Source organism: Choloepus didactylus, chromosome 17, assembly GCF_015220235.1.
Source record: "Choloepus didactylus isolate mChoDid1 chromosome 17, mChoDid1.pri, whole genome shotgun sequence".
In the NCBI taxonomy this organism is placed as follows: Eukaryota; Metazoa; Chordata; class Mammalia; order Pilosa; family Megalonychidae; genus Choloepus; species Choloepus didactylus.
In genome coordinates this window covers 60,202,493-60,223,100 of record NC_051323.1, presented here as the reverse complement: position 1 = coordinate 60,223,100, position 20,608 = coordinate 60,202,493, and the positions used below count along the sequence as shown (strand labels likewise).

The 20,608-nt window shown below is 37.0% G+C and overlaps 1 protein-coding gene across 2 annotated transcripts in view; it reads left to right on the top strand.

The window, feature by feature from the left end:
* Positions 1-433: 433 nt before the first annotated feature.
* The window catches only part of SLC30A6 (solute carrier family 30 member 6), a 93,888-nt gene continuing 73,713 nt past the window's right edge, over positions 434-20,608 (top strand). Inside the window, exons 1-2 of one of the 2 annotated variants that reach the window (XM_037807528.1) lie at positions 434-487; positions 10,137-10,223. In XM_037807528.1, the coding sequence (XP_037663456.1) occupies positions 485-487; positions 10,137-10,223 (90 nt within the window). In that variant the 5' untranslated portion in view covers positions 434-484. Of the gene's footprint in view, positions 488-10,136; positions 10,224-20,608 lie in introns of those variants that run through there. The other variant, XM_037807529.1, reaches the window with a different exon arrangement.

Here is a 20,608-nt window from a genome sequence, read left to right as displayed (position 1 = left end):
TTTAGGAAGCAGACTACAGTACTCTGTAATTAGTCGGTCTGGGTTAAACTTCCGCTACTATGGCAAACTAGATGTATCATTCTGCACAAATTCTTTAACCTTTCTGTTTCCTCATCTGTAAAACGGGAATAATATCTATCTCATAAATTCCCTGCAAAAATTAAACCACACTACATATGTAAAAACTCTTCAACCCTCAAGGAAATTTTCCTAACATTATCTCAACCCTAAAAGCTCCCCGTCATCAGCCTCGGTATTAACCGCCTGCCCCTCGAAGGGGTAAAGACCCGCTCTAGCAGCCGCATTAGACCCCACCGAACGCAAGGGCAGTCGGGAAAGAGAGCCGTACTTGGCCGCTAAGGCAAGCACTTCCTCATCCGCGTCTGTCGCAGCCAATCGGCTGTTGAGGTCCCGCCCTTTCCGCTGTGGGGAATACAAGCCTCCAGAGCGTCTTCTTCCGGCGGGAGCTGTGCGGCTCCTTACCATGGTGAGTTGGCTGGGGTTTGGGGGTTGCTGTGCTGGGAGACTCCTTTTATCGTCTGTTGTTCTGAAGCACCGTTGAAATGCCTCAGCTGCCCAGAGTGGGGTCGTCGGAGTTGCGGCCGGGTCCCCCCGGAGAAGCAGCTGTCGCCCGAAAGTTTCTCTAGAGCCCTGATTTCCCCTTGATCCTTCACCCCCTTCTGCCGCCAGGTATCCCCAGACCTGCTCCAGGGCCAGCTTCCACCTCCTGGCTAATTTATGACTCCCCCCTGCCGAGGCTTCTTTGATGTCGAAATAAAACTCCTAGTTGGTATCAGCTAGTACAATGTAAACAAAAGACCAAGGCAAGTCCATGGTAACAGCCACCCTAATAGTGATACTTAGAGCAGTTATGATGACTCCGGTGGTAATAAAAATGGCTCGGAGTAATATATTAAGGCAGATTTCGCCACCCTGCAACTTGGCTTTAATGAATGCTGATAGCCTGATAGAGCAGCAACTTACAGGACCGTGACTGGAGAAAGTCAAAGTGTTGGGAGAGTAACTTATTGCTGCCTTATTTCTGCGTGTGTAGAAACTGATGACGATTTCATTATATTTTGTGGTGTTTCTGTAAATTTTGTTAAAGGAATTCGTCATTTATAACTTTAGATGTCAAGTGTGTGTATAGTTCTGCATTTTATCAACAGATAAGTAGTTAGTTGTGAGTTCAGGTGTGGTGAGTAGAGTGGAGTGCTTACTGATTGCTTCCATATGTGAAAATGGCTTCTTTTCTGTGCCTAAGCTATTGTCATTAAGTACTAAGTTTTTCCTCCAGTGGATTTGGTTTGGAGAAATGTTTTATTCATACAGTTTGTCTTGGTAAAGTTTTGTGTAATCTCTGTTTACAAGCAGAAAGTGGGTAAAAGTCACTTTTCTGGCAAATGACCAAATAGCCTCCACCTGCACCCTTCTTCAAACCATCTGCCACTGTAGAGCTAGAGGGATATTTCTAAAATTTGATCATGCCACTCCCTTGCTTAAAATCTTTACTTCTTTTTTCCTCTATAGGCCTCGGGATCAAGTCCTAACTGTTTATCATGGCATACGAAGCCATTCATAGTCAAGTTTCATACCTTTTCAGTCTCTTTTTAAACACACAACACACACACACAATCCATATTCCAACTGCCATGAGCGGCTCTCAGATCATGCTTTTAGAATTGGGCCTTGCTCCTAATTTGTACATGCTGTTCCATCTTTCTGAACTGTTCACCCTCCCCCCCCAACCCCCATCCTTTTCAGTTCATTCCTTACATGTCCTTAAGGCTCTTTCTTGAGCCTTTCCCCCATGTTCCAGAATCCAGTTAGGTGCTCCTTCTTTGTGCCCCATGATACCTTGTACTTACCAGTAACATCTATACCCCTTACCAGACTGTTAAAATTGTGTTTAAAATTTTCTTTCTACTTTTAGACTGTAAGCTCTTTGAGAACAGAATCTACGTCGTTCACTCTTGTATTCCCAAGGCTTGTACTGTTCGTGACACAAAAGAAGTTTTCAGTAAATAGGATTTATAAAATCCTGAATTAATATCTATGGTACTAAGTTTTATGTTTGAAACATTAGTAATATTGAGAAATAGTAGTTTATTTTAAAGGATAATGGGAAGAAGATTCTAGTATTCACCCATTATAATTTATTAAGGTCATGCCATATGCAAAGCACAGAGCTATCATAGAAAATGCAAAGAAAATACAGTCCTGGTTATCAATGAAATTACTAAAGAGTTAACATATGTTGCAAGATGACAAGATGAAGACTCTACTGTGGTTAATTGCCAGATAAGTGGCACAGAAAACACTATTATTTGGAATGATCTGAGAAGGCTTCATGTGGGATGTGTTACATGAAACTGAGTACTTTGTGCCTTACTCTTATGCTCGTTTAATACTCATCACTCTCGTTTAGATGAGGAAACACAGGTCAAGTAACTTGGTGTTATGGGGCTTAGTAGAGCTTGTATTAGACAAGTCTGGCCTTTTCACCTCAGAGTGGTAAGTGATCATGAGACCTGGGTGGACCAGTTTAGATGGAGACAGATTCATGTCTGGAGTACATGAGAAGACTGGAAAGAAATTTGGGCTTAGTCATTGCAAGTTTTGAATCCCAGGTTGTAAAATTTGGAGCTTATCTTAATGGCAACCGAGAGCCAATATAATTTGTTAAAATTTTTGTTTTGTTTTCAGCATCAGAATGTCCTTAGAAATGGCACTCTGCCTTTTTTTAAATTTGTTGTTTTGAAATAATTAACTTACAGGACAGTTGCAAAAATAATACAAACCTCATATAGAGAACTCCAATATCCCCAGCCCTCCAGATACCCAGATCCATAAATTTAACATTTTGCCACTTGTGCCATATCATTCTGTCTATTATTTAGCTATCTATATTTGTCTGTTTCCTGAACATTTGAGAACTGGTTGCATACATTATACTCCTTGAATACATAATCCTATATGTATTTCCTATGAAAACAGATATTCATTTATATAATCACCTTCAATGCAGTTATCAATTTCAAGAAATTTAAGATGATATAAAGCTTACATTCTATATTCCAGTTTTTCTTTTGTCCCAATAATATCCTTTTGAGCCTTTTCTCCCCCATTCTTAGATCCCACCTAGTATCATGTATTACATTTAGTTGTCATTATCTCTTTAGTTTTTCTTTCTTCTTACTGCCTTCTTGCTTGCATGGTTCCAAATGAGATACTGTAAGTTAATCTTACTGAGGCTCCCTGTACGTAATACATTGCTTCTGTCTGGCAGCTTATAGACTTCTGTCTTTAGCATTTGACAGTTAGATTATAACATGCACAATTTGAGCCTATTTGGATTTATTCTCTTTGTAGTTTGTTGAGCATCTTGGATGTGTATATTCATATCTTTCATTAAATATGGGAAGTTTTCTGCCATTGTTTCTTTGAGTATTCTCTCTGCCCCTTTCTCTTTTTCTTCTCCTTCAGGGGCTTCCACAATATGGATATCAGCAGCTTGATGGTGTCCCACAAGTTCCTCAGGCTCTGTCCACTTTTCTTCATTCTTTTTTCTGCTCCTCAGACTGGACGATTTCAGTTATCTTACCTTCAAAATTCCCTGATTCATTCATCTACCAGCTTCAATCTGCTGTTGAACCCCTGTAGGGAATTTTTTTGTTACTGTGGACTTGAGCTCTATTTGGTTTCTTTTCCTATTTCCATCTCTCAATTGATAATGCTCTTTGTGTTCATCTATCATTTTTCTGATTTCCTTTAGTTCTTTGTCCATGTTTTCCTTTAGCTCTTTGAGCATATTTAGGAACATTTAAAAAAAATTTGTTGTCTGGTATATCCTACATCTGGTCCTCTTCATTGGTGATTTCTAATGCTTTAATCTTCTCCTTGCATGGGCCATTGCTTCCTGTTTCTTTGTATGTTTTATGATCTTTTTTTTGCAACCTGGACGTTTTGATATTTTCATTTAATTGTCATCTCTATTATGCTATTGTGCTATTGCTAGAATAGAGACTCTGGAACATCTGTTCTTAAGCTTGTATCTAGCTGGTGTATGACAGAGATTTCCTTGAATGCCAAGAGCTAACAAAACAAAACAAAACAAAAACACCTTTTCCGTTCTTTGCAGATTGACCTGTGTGAGTGCTCTCCTTCAGAGGTTGTCCATATAATGAGTTTAGAGAATAGCTCCACGTAAAAGCTTAGAGGCCTTCCTGGTCCTTTCTGTGCATGCCTCTTGTCTTGGGTATGTGCTTTTAGCCCTAGGAATTCCCCCCATTTACCCAGATATGAATGTTCTTTGCTAGGATATAATTTCTTCATGGTCCCAGGCACTGCACTTTAAGTTTTAAAACCAGTAATCCCTTGTACCAGGCAGCTGCTTGGCTTTCTGTAGGAGCTTCATGAGTTACCTTCTGCCTGCTTGGCAAGTTCTGGGATGGCAAGATATAGATTGGCCAGTTATACGTGGTCGCAGTATGTGCATGAAGGTTACTCTGCTCTCTCTAGAACTGGGACCAGGAATCTGCACTGGGAGCATGGGCAAGCTCTGTGCTCAGCTGGTGAGGGGTAGGAGAGTGGCCAGCCAGGGTGCCAGGAGAACCTATTGCTTTTTGTTATTTCAATACTCACTTTGTTAATTGCAATCCTTTAATTGTTTTCTGGAGCTTTGGGAAAGCGGTTTCTGCCAGTTTTTGCTGGTTGTTCAAAACTTCTGTTGGGAATGGAGCCCTGAAGTTTCTTACTATACCGTCTTGATCAGGATGGCCTGGCATTCTGCCTTTTAAGAAACCTTGTTGATTCTCCTAACCTGGAATTTAAGTTAAAGTAACTTAAATAAAAGTGGGCTGAATTTATACAGAATATATCCAAGATTAGCAGTAGTAAGCATAATTTGTGTCTGGGATCAAAACATTCCACACATAAATCTTGAAGAATAGATTATATTCATTAACTTTGCAAATGAAAATAGAATATTGTTAATTCTTTTTAAGCTGGATTTGCTTAGTAGAGCCTTACACACACACTAGTCTTTATTTGGATATTAAAATTAGCTGTACTTTTCCCAACACTCTTTTTAACTTTTAAAAAAATATTTTTTATTTTATCACTTTTGTACTTTTCTAATTGAAAATTTTCAAACATACACAGAAGTGTACACAATATAAGACTGTGAGCACCCACAAATCCCTACCCAGGATCAACATTTATCGACATTCTACTATTCTTGTTTTTTATATGCCATTTTTCAAACACCAGATTACTAGCATTCAGCTCTTTTTTCTGTTTTTCCTGAATCTCAGCATAACACAACTAAAGGCTTGTCTAAGCTTTGAAGAAATGGCGTATACCTTCTTGTAATTAATTGTGCTCCCTAGATATTAACTGTGCAGGAGAATCGTGCCTCTGCTGGTATTATATCTGGAAGTTTTTTGTATTTATAATCTTAATTCCCCAGTTCCGCTGCTTTCTGTGAGGCTTCAGTGTTTGAGTCAAACTGGCCACCTTTAGTGAAGTAGAAATGTGTGGTTGTTATGGTGATTGTGGCCTTTACCAACTAAGTATTTTGTCAAAATTAAAATCCAAATATTTTAATACTTGGCACGTAGCAATCAAATTATTACATATGAGCTACTGAAAATTGTGAAGCACTTTTTCCCTGTAAACAATTGTTCTGGTTTTGGAATAACATAAAATTTTCTCTTTAAAATTAGCCATAGAGTTTTGCTTTTGGAAACCAGTGCCAGAAAAATTACTAGGACCATGCCATATTTTTTTAGCATGTAAAAGGTTAAGCATTTTTGAATGATAACTGAGGCAATTAATAATCACAGATCTTTTTGTCATTATTCCCATTATTACAGTAAACATCATACATTCAATGAATATAGTACACACTTAAAGTTCCCTCTTTGGCCTTCCTAACAGACACATAAATTAAATTTTTGCCTTATTATCTGCACCATATCATAGAAAAATGGCTGGGGTAGATTTCATCAATTTTGGGGTGATCTGATGTTAATTATAGCTAAATAGCAAAGAAGATATGCACTTTGGGGGAGGGTGTGGGAGTATACTGGGAAAGCAGTGGGGAAAGACAGACCTCCTCCAAAATAGCTGAAGCTGAGGATCAACAAGAGATTGGTGTAACTGTACATAGGGAGAGGCATGCTGTCTAATTTTTTTTTTCTTTTTTTTATTAGAACCTAAAAAGGGTTATCTATATTGTGCGTAAAAGTGCCCACCAGAGTGACCTCTTGGCTCCTTTTGGAATCTCTCAGCCACTGAAGCTTATTTCATTTCATTTCACATCCCTCTTTTGGTCAAGAAGATGTTCTCCATTCCATGATACTGGGTCTAGATTCCTTCCCAGGAGTCATATTCCACGTTGACAGGGAGATTTACACCCCTGGGTATCAGATCCCACATAGTGGGGAGGGCAGTAATTCCACCTGCAAGTTGGCTTAGGAAGAGAGAGAGGGCCACATCTGAGCAACAAAGAGGCATTCGGGAGGAGGCTCTTAGGCACAATTACAGGGAGGCCTAGCCTCTCCTTTGCAGCAGCAGTCTTCCCAAGGGCAAGTCCCATGATAGAGGGCTCAGCCCATCAGACCACTGAGCACGTCAACAGCCATCGAAGTGGGGAAGCCCAACACCCCTGCATTCTCCCCCAGCTCCTCAGGGGGACTCTGCATATTTTTTTCATTTTTTTTCTAATCAACTATTAACTGTATTAAAAAAATTAAAAAAAAAAAAAAACATACAATGAAAAAAATTTCAAACAGACCAAAACAAGGGAATAAGAAAAAGACAACTAACCTAAAATAATACTTTACTTCCAACATGTTGTTACTCTACCCTAAGAAAGTAATCTAATATAGCAACTTTTCTGTGAAGTGTTGCTATCATACCCACCAGAAATTAACAAACCATAGTCATTCCTGGGCATTTCAGAATGTTAAATATACCCACTATAGTTTATCTGTTCTTACTGGGTTATCGTTCCCCCTTCACTAATTGCTCTCTATTGCTAGGTCCCCTACATTCTACATTCTAAACCATTTATTTTACATTTTTCAATGTTCACATTAGTGGTAGCATATAATATTTTTCTTTTTTCGCCTGGCTTATTTCACTCAGCATTATGTCTTCAAGGTTCATCCATGCTGTCATGTTTCACAACATCGTTCCTTCTTATTACTGTGTAGTATTCCATCGTGTGTATATACCACATTTTGTTTATCTACTCATCTGTTGAAGGACATTTGGATTGTTTCCATCTCTTGGCAATTGTGAATAATGCTGCTGTGAACATTGGCGTGCAGATAATCTGTTTGTGTCACTGCTTTCCGATCTTCCAGGTATATATCGAGAAGTACAATCGCTGGATCGAAGGGTAATTCTATATCTAGTTTTCTGAGGAACTGCCAGACTGTCTTCCAGTGTGCCTCCACCATTATACAGTCCCACTGACAATGACTAAGAGTTCCAATTTCTCCACATCCTCTCCAGCATTTATAGTTTCCTGTTTGTTTAATGGCAGCCATTCCAATTGATGTGAGATGGTATCTCATTTTGGTCTTAATTTGCATCTCTCTAATAGCTAGTGAAGCTGAACATTTTTTCATGTGTTTCTTGATCACTTGTATTTCCCCTTCAGAGAACTATCTCTTCATATCTTTTGCCCATTTTATAATTGGGCTGTCTGTACTATTGTGATTGAGTTGTAGGATTTCTTTATATATGCAAGGTATCAGTCTTTTGTCAGATACATGGTTTCCAAAAATTTTTTCCCATTCAGTTGGCTGCCTCTTCACCTTTTTGAGAAATTCCTTTGAGGTACAGAAACTTCTAAGTTTGAGGAGTTCCCATTTATCTGTTTTTTCCTTTGCTGCTTGTGCTTTGGGTGTAAGGTCTAGGAAGTGACCTCCTTATACAAGGTCTTGAAGATGTCTCCCTACATTATCTTTTAGGAGTTTTATGGTACTGTCTTTTATATTGAGGTCTTTGATCCACTTTAAGTTAATTTTTGTGTAGGGTGTGAGGTAGAGGTCCTCTTTGTTTAGTGTTTAAAAATATCAACAGAGAAAGCATGATTTCAAATGAGTAATACAAAATCTCAAAAACAAATTTTATGACTAATAAGCAGGTATTGATTTGACCAGCTGTTTAGAGATGTCTAAATTTTTAATTGGGTCATATGTCTTGTTTTTTTTTTTTGTAATTTGTAGAGGCTCTTTGTGTATGGAGGAAATTGGCCTATCTGTCATGAATTAAATTTTTTTCACAGTTTATCTTTACATGCTAGAGGTTTGTTTTGGATTTTTAGGGTTTTCCACTACCCAAAACTATATAGTAAAATTGACCAATTTTTTCCTTTATAGCTTCTTGGTTTTATGTCCTTATTAAGAACGGGTTTTTAAGCTACAAAATTATAAAATTATGTATCCATGCTTTCTTCAGGTACTTAATAGCTTTATTAATTTAATTTTTAATGGTAAAGACATTGCTTAATGAATTAGGACATAATTTAAATACATTTTCTTTTGGGGAGGGGGTAAAACATTTCTACTCAAGAGAAAATCAAAGACCTAACATTTTTACATTCCACAAGTCTTTATTTATTTTTTATACCTCTTATGCCATGAATTCATAGGGAATAGGTTCCAGTAGCTCAGGCTCCTTTCCACTGATTTTCACATAGTGTGCTTCTCTGGGTGGAGTAGGCTGGTGCTACAGTTGAATCCAGGTACCTTTCTCTTTGGCTTCCTTCTTTTTCTGATCATTTTTCCTTCATACCTTTCAGGAAGCTATCTTGGCTTTTAGAGTGCTTCATATGCTCAACACATGCACTAATTACCTCTGCAAGGATCTTACCCATAACTTATTTGTTGACAACGATACCAACAGCATGCTGGGTAACATTCTGACTCTTCTGGTTTTGCCATGGTAACATTTGTGGGGAATTCCATTCCCTTGATGTCTATGATATCGCCTTTCTTGTAGTTTTGCATTTATGTGGCCAAAGGAACAACTCCCTGTTTTCTAAAAGACCTAGAAAATATATAGCGGGTGCCTCTCCTCTTTCCCTTTGTGTTCATGCTTTTGGCGAATTACCGCAAGATGTCGTTTCTGGCCATGAGGAACTATGGCTTTGTTATTTAATTTTTAAAATAATAAAAAAATTAGGATAAGGATCCAACTTTACCTTTCTAAACACCATTTAATGTTTAACTCTATTTCCCCCCATTGATTTGGGATACTGCCTTTATCATAAGCTAATTTCTCTTATGTGCTAGAACTTATACTCTTGGGTGGTTAAATACCATTCTAATAGCCACTTGGTCTCTTTCTCTCATTGTCAACCCCTCTGTTATCCCTTTTCCTGCTAGCCTCGTACATTTACTAGCAGTGGCCACAGAGGCTACCTAGAATGTCAGATACATTAACTGAATGCCTAAAAGAAAGAGCCTGAGAGGTTTTACTATAATAATAATGCCAGACCTTTCAAATATATATATATATATATATATAACTTTGATTAGGTAAATTGTAATATTTTCTTTCCATTAGAGCTATTTGGCAAACTCTTTCCTTTTATGGTTCAAAATTTCCTTAGCCATATACTTTGTGCCATATAAAATAAAGTGTGTGGTCTGTAGCTAAAATGACTCTTCATATACTTTTTGGCCATTTATATATCTTCCCTGGAGAAATTTCTGTTTATATCCTGTGCCCATTTTTTAATTGGATTGTCTTTTTCTTACTGAATTTTAAGAATTTTTAAAATATTTTCTAGATACAAGTCACTTGTCAGATTATGATTTGCAAATATTTTCTCCCATTCTTTGTGTTGTCTTTTCACTTTCTTGACGGTGTCCTTTAAAGCACAAAAGGTTTCATCCATTTACTAGCTTTGTGACCTTGAACAACGTACTAAAAATAGTTTCCACCTCATCAGATTACTGTGAATATTAAATAAATATATATATGTAAAGTGTATAGAATATGTGCTTGACACATATTAAGCACTTAATAAATTTAGTTATTACTGTATTACATCACAGTAACTGAAGAGGATTAGATACAGAAATACTGATTTGTATATTTTGTTTGTTTTAAAGGGGACAATTCATTTCTTTCGAAAACCGCAAAGATCTTTTTTTGGCAAATTATTACAGGAATTTACACTTGTAGCAGCTGACCGAAGGGTAAGTTATTTTTATTCCTTATCTCCAAATTTCAGTGACAACATTAGAACATTAAACGTGTAATTTTTAAGGCAAATGGAAGTCACTCTCAGTTTCATCATGTTGTTTTCCTTTTTCAATGTTTTGGTAAGTAATTTTTTAATGTAAAATTACAGTTTGGCATACAGTTGTTTTGCTTTGATGGGAGCTAGCTAGTCCTCAGTTAAAACAGTTTTTTATTCTAATTATAAAGTGTTTTAAATAAAATTTGTTTTGTGATTGACTTGTATTACTAATTTTTAAAAAGTTGAATGTATGTGGTTTGAAGCCATGTTTTCTCATTTTTAATTTAAGGCAGGAAAAATGTGTCATACTTTGTGATTGTAAATAAGAAGATAGTTATAGTTGGTACTCTTTTTGGTTGCCAGTGTAGAACTTAATTGTACTTTTTTCATTGTTCTCTTTATTGTCTAAATTATACTGTAAACTCCATAAGGATAGAGACTATGTTTATTTTGCTTACTTTTTTATAGAGGTACAAAATAAGCACTTAATAAATAAACAATGAATTTTAAATAAACATAGCTTCAGTGGAACATAATGATAAACAGTACCAATGACATTGGCTATGTATTGTGATCACTAAACTAGAAGCTTCTTTTCTTTGTTTTTTTTTACCACTATAAAAACCTTGGAATGTCATCAAACTCAATAAATGTAGTGTTTGGAAATATTGTCATGCCCTGGATATTAAACTTTTAGTGCCAAGTACTTATCTACTTCATAGGTATCTAGTCTATTTAGGATGATCTATTTTCTTGAGAACAGAATTCAACTGTGATTAGATATACCTCATGTTGATGGAAAGAAACTATATTGCAAAAGTAAAGAGTAAATTCTTCAACAATACTTTTTATTGAAGCACAGGATACCATAGAACTGGTGTAGGAACAAAACTGACATAGAAATACCCAAATGTCACATATTCTGTATCATAATTTGAAAATACACCTGACTCATCTCTCTTTACCACTGCTTCTGTCAGAAATTTTTTTGCTTCACATTTTGTGTAGAAGATCCTTAACTCTCAGTTCATTACTTTCTCACTGCACGTAATCTTGTCCTCTGTCCTACCCCAGCTGTCCACTCCTTTCCTTCACTCCTTGTCTTTGTTTGCCAGGGCTTCTCTGAAAAATACTACAGACTGCTTGGCTTAAACAAAGGATTTATTGTCTCGCAGTCCTGGAGGCTAATTCCAAAATCAGTGTGTTGGCAGGATCATGCTTTCTCTGAAGTGTGTAGTGTTCTAATGGTGGCTTGCCAGCATTGCGTAACTTAGTCCCTACCTCCATCAGATGGCCATCTGTCTCCTTCTGTCTCCCCTTAGTCATCTGTATCTCTGTAGAAATTTCTTCCTTTTATAAGAACTAGTCATATTGAATTAGGGCCCACACCAATGCAGTTTGGTGTTATCTTAACTAATAGCATCTTCAAAACATAGGGAAGCATATTCAGGACCTTGTGTTAGGCAATGGCTCCTTAGACTTTACACCCAAAGCATGAGTAACAAAAGAAAAATTAGATAAATGGGACCTCATCAATATTAAAAACTTTCTTGGTCAGAGGACTTTATCATGAAAAGTAAAAAGATAACCTTCAGAAGGGGAGAAAATATTTGGAAACCACATATCTAATAAGGGTTTACGATCCAGAATATATAAAGAAATCCTATAATTCAACCACAAAAAGACAAACAATCCTTTTAAAAAATGAGCAAAAGACTTGAATAGTCATTTCTCCCAAGAAGCTATACAGATGGCCAATGAACACATAAAAAGATGCTCAATGTCATAGCCATCACGGAAATGCAAATCAAAACCACAAGATTCCATTCCACACCAACTAGATTAAATACTATTTAAAAAAACCCCACAAAAATGGAAAATTACAAATATTGGAGAGTTTGTGGAGAAATATTAGCACTCAGTCGTTGGTGGGAATATAAAATGGTGCAGCCACTGTGGAAGACAGTTTGGCAGTTCCTCAGAAAGTTAAGTACAGATTACCATATGACCCAGCAATCCCACTACTAGGCATATATCCAAAAAACTTGAAAGCAGGGACTTGAGTGGATATTTGCATATCAGTGTCCATAGTGGCATTATTCACAATTGCCAAAAGGTGGAAGCAACTGAAGTGTCGGTAAACCAGTGATGGATAAACAATGTGGTACATACATGCATTGAGGATATTATTCAGCCATAAAAAAGGAGTAAAGTTCTGATAGATGCAACAACCTGGGTGAACCTCGAAGATGTCATATTGAGTTAAATAAGCTGGAAAGAAAAGGACAAATATTAAATGATTTCCTTGATATGAAATAATTAGAATAAGCAAATTGATAAGAGTCAGAAACGAGAATATAGTTTACCAGGGGCCAAGGTGGAGGTAGGGAATGAACAGTTAATGCTTAAATTGTAAAGAGTTTCTATTTGAGGTTATGGGAAAGTTTTGGTAATAGATGGTGGTAATGATAGCACAGCATTGTAAGCATAATTAACAGCACCGAATTATATGTTTGAATGTGGTTAAAAGGGGAAATTTTAGCTTTATGTATATTACTAGAATAAAAATTTTTTAAACAAATATAGGATTCTACAACACAGTGAACCTTATTATAAACCATGGATTATAGTTAATAGTACATTTATAATAATATTCTTTCATTGTGACAAATGAGCCCCATTATTGCAAGGTGCTAAAAATTGTGGGGTATATGGGAATTCTGTATTTTCTGCATGATTTTTCTGTAAACCTACAACTTCTCTAATAAAAAAAGAAAAAGTCTTCAGTAGTCAAAAGAATAATGATCTGCTTGTATGATGAGCTAAAACTGTAATTCAATTTCATGACTTTTCCATTTTTTAAAGTTTTATTGAGATATGCAATTCTCCTATTTAAAGTATTCAGTTCAATTTTTTTTCGCATATTCACAGATATGTGCAATCATCAGCAGACTGAATTTTAGAACATTTTGATCACCTCAAAAAGAAACCCCATACCCTTTCACGATCACTCCCTATCTCCCCAACGTTCTCCCCATCTCCAGCCCTAAATAACTGTGAATCTACTTTTGGACTCTATAGTTTATCCTATATCTGGACTTTCATATGAATGGAGTCTCATGATATTTGGACTTTTGTGACTGGCTTCTTTTACTTAGCATGTTTTCAAGGTTTATCTATGTTATACCACATATCAATACATCATTCCTTTTTATGGCTGAATAATACTTCATTGTATGGATATACTACATTTTGTCTATCTGTTTGTCCATTGATGGACATTTTGGTTAATTCCATGTTTTGGCAATTATGAAGAATGCGACTATGATCATCATTTGTGTACAAGTTTTTATATGGACATATGTTTTCATTTCTCTTGGGTATGTATCTAGGAATGGAATTACTGGGTCATAATGTAACTTTGACAATGTTTAACTTTTGGAGGAGTGCCCATACTGTTTTCCAGAGGGGCAGTGTCATTTTGTATTCCCACCAGCAATATATGAATGCTCCAGTTTCTCCACATCCTCACTAACACTTGTTACTATCTATCTTTTTAATTTAGCTATTCTATTAGGTGAGATGTATCTTGTGGTTTTGATTTGCATTTCCCTGATGATTAGTGATATCAAACATCTGTTCATATACTTTTTGTATCTTCTCTGGGGAAATTTCTATTTATATCCTGTGCCCATTTTTTAATTGGGTTGTCTTTTTCTCATTGAATTTTAAGAATTTTTTAAATATATTCTAGATACAGGTCCCTTGTCAGATTATGATTTGCAGATATTTTCTCCGATTCTTTGTGTTGTCTTTTCACTTTCTTGATGGTGTCCTTCAAAGTACAAAAGGTTTTAATTTTGATGAAGTTCAAATGATCTATTTTTTCTTTTGGTGCCTTATCTAATAACCCTTAGCCAATACCAAGGTTGTGAAGATTTGCCCCTATGTTTTGTTCAAAAACAGTTATAGTTTTAGCTCATACATTTAGGTCTTTGGTCCATTTTGAGTGAATTTTTGTGTATAGTATGAGGTAAGGATCCAAATTCATTTTTTTAATTTGGCTGTCCAGTTGTCCCAGCATTGTTCGTTGAAAAACTGCTCTTTACTCCATTGAATAGTCTCTACACTTTGTTGAAATCAATTGACTGTAGATGTATGGGTTCATTTCTAGACTCTCAATTCTATTCCATTGATATTTCTAACCTTGTGTCAATACTACATTGCTTTGTAGTAAGTTTTGAAATACAGAAATGTGAGTCCTCCAACTTTGTTTCTATTTCAAGATTGTTTTGGGTATTCTGGGTACCTTGGAATTCCATATAAATTGTAGAGTCAGCTTGTTATTTTCTAAAAAAATGTCAGCTGGGATTTTGATAGAGTTTGTGTTGAATCTGTAGATCATTTGGGGGAATATTGTTGTGTTATTAATTTTAAGTCTTCCAGTCCATGAACATGGGATGTTTTTGCAGTTTACATCTTTCACGTTTCTTTCAGCAGTGTTTTGTACTTCTCTGAGTAATGTTTTGCACTATTTTCTTAAATTTATTTCATAAGTATTTTATTCTTTTTTCTTGATTTTTTTAAAAGTAAATTTTATTGAGATCATTCACACTTCATACAGTCATCCAAAGCGCACAATCATTTGCCCCCTGTTCTAGTTTGCTAATGCTGCCGGAATGCAAAACACCAGAAATGGATTGGTTTTTATAAAGGGGGTTTATTTGGTTACACAGTTACAGTCTTAAGGCCATAAAGTGTCCAGAGTAACATATCAGCAATTGGGTACCTTCACTGTAGGGTGGCCAGTGGTGTCCGGAAAACCTCTGTTAGCTGGGAAGGCACGTGGCTGGCGTCTGCTCCAAAGTTCTTGTTTCAAAATGGCTTTCTCCCAGGACATTCCTCTCTACGCTACAGTTCCTCAAAAATGTCACTCTTAGTTGCATTTGAGGTATTTGTCCTCTCTTGGCTTCTCTGGAGCAAGAGTCTGTTTTCAACGGCCGTGTTTAAAATGCCTCTCATCTGCAGCTCCTGTGCTTTCTTCAAGGTGTCCCTCTTAGCTGTAGCTCCTCTTCAAAACGTCACTCACAGCTGCACTGAGTTCCTTCTGTTATGTCAGCTCATTTATATGGCTCCACTGATCTTCTTAGACCCACCCTGAATGGGTGGAGCAACACCTCCATGGAAATTATCCAATCAGAGTCATCACCCACAGCTGGGTGGGGTGCATTCCAAAGAAAACACTCAAAGAATTGCAGTCTAATCAACACTGATAACATCTGCCCACACAAGATTACATCAAAGATAAAGGCATTTGGGGGACATAATACATTCAAACTGGCACACCCCCAGTACCATCATACAGCTGTGCATCCATCACAATTAACTTTTTTTTGAATTTTTAGAACATTTTCATTACTCTACAAAAGAAATAAAAACAAAAAAGAAAACTCAAATCTTCCCATACAAACACCCCGCATCCATTATTGACTCATAGTATTGGTATAGTATATTTGTTACTGTTGAGAAAGAATGCTAAAATACTACTAACTGTAGTAAATAGTTTGCAATAGGTATATTTTTTCCCTATATACCCCTGTATTATTAACTTCTAGTTATAGTGTTTTACATTTGTTCTAGTTCATTAAAGAGATTTCTCATATTGGTACAGTTAATCACAGGTGTTGTTCACAACAAGATTCAGTGTTTTATACATTCCCTTTTTTTAACCTCCAACTTTCCTTTTGGTGACATGCATGATTCTAAACTTCCCCTTTCCACCACATTCACACACCATATGGCACTGTTAGTTATTCTCAAAGTAACATGCTACCGTCACCTCTGTCCATTTCCAGACACTTAAATTCAACCTAGTTAAACATTCTGCTCATAATAAGCAACCGCGCCCCATTCTTTAGCCTTGTTCTATGAGTTTGCATATTATTATTAGTTCCTATCAATGAGGTCATACAATATTTGTCCTTTTGTGTCTGGATTATTTCACTCAATATAGTGCCCTCAAGGTGTCTTCATCAACCCTTTTTTTTTTTCCACAATGGTTTTGTTCACCCACCATACATTCCATCCTAAGTGAGCAATGGATGATTCCCTGTATAATCACGTATTTATGCATTTACCACCATCACCACTGTCTATATAAGGACATCTCCATTTCTTCCACAAAGGAGGAGGAGAGTTGAAGGCAGAGAGACAAAAGAAAAAGAAAAAGAAAGAAAAAAAAAGGACAGCTAGAAAGCAACAAAAGGAAAGATAGAATTGAACTAAAGTACAATAAAAGAGTCAGTATCACCAATGCCAAGAGTCCATACCCCGTCGTTATATCCCCTTCTAATAGGCATTCAGCTTTGGTATATTGTCTTTGTTACATTAAAGAAAACATAATACAATGTTTCTGTTAACTATAGTCTCTAGTTTGCATTGATTGTATTTCCCCCCCCAGTACCACCCTATTTTTAACACTTGGCAAGGTTGACATTCATTTGTTCTCCCTCATGTAAAACGTATTTGTACATTTTATCACAGTTGTTGAGCACTCTAGGTTTCACTGACTTATACAGTCTCAGTCTTTATCTTTCTTCTTTCCTTCTGGTGTCCTACGTGCTCCTAACCTTCCTCTTTCAACTGTACTCACAGTCATCTTTGTTCAGTGTACTTACATTGTTGTGCTACCATCACCCAAAATTGTGTTCCAAACCTCTCACTCCTGTCTTTTCCTATCTGTCTTTAGCGCTCCCTTTAGTATTTCCTGCAGAGCAGGTATCTTGTTCACAAACTCTCTCATTGTCTGTCAGAGAATATTTAAGCTCTCCCTCATATTTGAAGGACAGTTTTGCTGGATATAGGATTTTTGGTTGGCGGTTTTTCTCTTTCAGTATCTTAAATATATCCCCCCATTTCCTTCTTGCCTCCATGGTTTCTACTGAGAAATTTGCACATAGTCTTGTCAAGCTTCTTTTGTGTGTGATGAATCGCTTTTCTCTTGCTGCTTTCAGGATTCTCTTTTTGTCTTTGATGTTTGATAATCTGATTATTAAGTGTCTTGGTGTGGGTCTATTCAGATCTATTCTGTTTGGGGTACGCTGAGCTTCTGGGATCTGTAATCTTATGTCTTTCATAAGAGATGGGAAATTTTCATTGATTGTTTCCTCTATTATGGCTTCTGCCCCTTTTCCTTTCTGTTCTCCTTCTGGGACACCCATGATACGTACATTCACACATGTTGTCATTCAGTTACCTGAGACATCGCTCATATTTTTCCGTTCTTTTCCCTATCTGTTCTTTTGTGTGTAGCATTTCAGGTGTCTTGTTCTCCAGTTCCTAAGGGTTTTCTTCTGCCTCTTGAAATCTGCTGTTGTATGTCTCTGTGCCGGTTTGAATGTATTATGTCCCCCAGAAAAAGCCATATTCTTTGATGTAGTCTTGTGGGGCAGACGTTTTGGTGCTGATTAGATTTGCTTGGAATTTGCCCCACCCAGCTGTGGGTGATGACTCTGATGAGATATTTCCATGGAGGCATAGCCCCACCCATTCAGGGTGGCCCTTGATCAGTGGAGCCATATAAATAAGCTGACATAAGCAGAAGGAACTCAGTGCAGCTGTGAGTGACGTTTTGAAGAGGAGCAAGCTTGCTAGAGAGGAACGTCCTGGGAGAAAGCCATTTTGAAACCAGAACTTTGGAGCAGATGCCAGCCACATGCCTTCCCAGCTAACAGAGGTTTTCCGGACGCCATTCGCCATCCTCCAGTGAAGGTACCCGATTACTGATGTGTTACCTTGGACACTTTATGGCCTTAAGACTAACTGTGTAGCCAAATAAACCCCCTTTTTATAAAAGCCAGTCCGTTTCTGGTGTTTTGCATTCCACAGCATTAGCAAACTAGAAGAGTCTCCATTGGTGTTTTTCATCTCTTGTGTTGTACTTTTCACTTCCATAGATTCTGTCAGTTGTTTTTTCAAACTTTTGATTTCTACCTTATGTTTGCCTAGTGTGTTCTTTATATCCTTCATCTCTTTTGCCATATCTTCCCTGAACTCGTTGACTTGGTTTTTGAATTGATTTAGGATATTTCTTTGAAAAATTTTTAATTGATTGTTTCATTAAGGTGAAACAGTATCTCAGCTGTATCTTAACTGAAGTATAAGTTTATTCCTTGGACTGGGCCATATCTTTGTTTTTCCTAGTGTAATTTATAGTTTTCTGTGTCTAGCCATCTGGTTTCCTTGATTACCCCAATCAGATTTTCCCAGACCAGAACGGGTTCAGGTCTCAGAATGAGGTATAGTCAGTGTCACATTTCCCTGAAGGTGTGTCTTAGAAGATTGACAGACTTTCTTGTGAGGTCTCTAGCCTCCGTGCTTTTCCTAAGCTGCCCACCAGATGGCGCCTGTCAGTCTGTCAATCACGGCTGGTGTAAGGAGGTGTGGCCCCTTTAGTTCTCTGCTTAGGTTGTTTCTGTTTTGACTGTTTTCCCCCAGACCCTGGGGTCTGAGTTTTGAAGGGAGGGCCGACTAGAGCTGGGCCCCACCTCCTTCCTCTTAGGGAAGATACACCCCCTAGGAAGCTATCTTCTGTATTTGAAATACTCCTTTGTCTCTCTGACTCTGTTAACTCCACCCCTGTCTGGGTCAGAACGCTGCGAACTGAAAATGGCTGAGGCTCTCTCCACTGAACCACTCAGGTTGAGAGAGAGAAAAAGGGAAAGAAAGCCCCCTTTCAGAGCCAGTCCATGGCCCCCCTGTTTTGCCTGTTGGTCAGAGAGAGCACCCAGTCTTCTGGGCTCCCTCTCCTGGGGCACAGGCATTTTCTGGCTCTTTAAGATCAGTCATCTCTAAAAGCCTCTGTCTCCTTGTTTTAGGTGTTTGTCTATGTTTGTAACGTGTATTTAGCACTCCACGTTTGTTGATTAAAACCCCAGTTAGAGCTAGGCTGAGCTATATTTGCTTGCTCTGCAAATGCTGCTTTCTCCCACAGCGAGGTCTTGCAGCTCAACCTGCTGTAAGGGGAGAGGGCTCCCGGCATGGTTCCGCAGTTTTTACTTACAGATTTTATGCTGCGATCTCAGCCATTCCACTCAATCCAGGTTGGTGCGTGATGTATGGACGGTCACAGTTGTCCCCCAACAGTTGTTCCAGATTATTTACTAGTTGTTCCTCATTGTTTATTAGTTGCTCCAGGGGACTAACTAAATTCTACACCTCTCTATGCCACCATCTTGCTCCCTCCTCCCATAAGTATTTTATTCTTTTTGATGCTGTTCTAAATGGAATTGTTTTCTTAATTGTATTTTCAGGGTGTTTATTGCAAATAAATGGAAATACAGTCCATTTTTGTATATTGACCTTGTATCCTGTAACCTGGCTGAACTCATTTACTAGTTCTAATAGTTTTTAGTGGATTTTTAAAATTTTCTATTTTAAAAGAATGTTATCTTTTAATAGAGATAGTTTTCCTTGTGTCTTTCCAATTTGAATTCCTTTTATTTTTTTGTTGTGTAATAATTTTATTTAACCTAATATATTCAAAATATTGTTTCAACATATGATCAATAGCAAAAATGTTATTGAAGTACTTAACATTCTTTTGTATTGTTAACTAAGTCTTGGAACCTGGGATGTATTTTATACTTACAAAACAAGTCAATTTGATCAAAAGATTTTCAAAGGTTACAGCAAAACATAATCTTAATAAAACAATGAAGTTGGGTTTAATGGAAAAATATTTTACTCTACTTCATTTTTTGAATTTAAATTACTTAAAATTAAATAAAATTTAAAATTCACTTCCTCACACACAGTAGGGACATTTCAAGTGAACGGTATTCACCTGTGGGTGGTGGGTACTGTATTGAACTATGCAAGTCTATGACCCTGGTATAGTATATCATTGTCTAATTTTTTAAAGAAGTGTTTTTGATCAATTTCCCAAATTCTCCTCAGAGTTTCTAGGTTTTTTAGTCTTTACAGATCTTTGCTTTGATTCACACACTCATACATGTTTCTATGTAATGTATGTAATGTTACATATATAAGAGATTCCTAATTTCCTACCACCCTCAGTCATTTTTTGCTGAAAGAACATGTAGTGAATAACACCATTTTTCTGGTTCTTCTCCCCCCCCCCCTTTTTTTTTGAGCAGTTGAAGATTTACAGAAAAATCATGCAGGAAGAATAGAGTTCCTATATATTCCCATCATAAACAGTTTTCCCTATTATTAACATTTTGTGTTGGTGTGATACCTTTGTTCCAGTTGATGAAGCAATATTATTATAATTACATTATTAACTATAGGCCATAGTTCGCCTTAGGATTCACTCTTTTT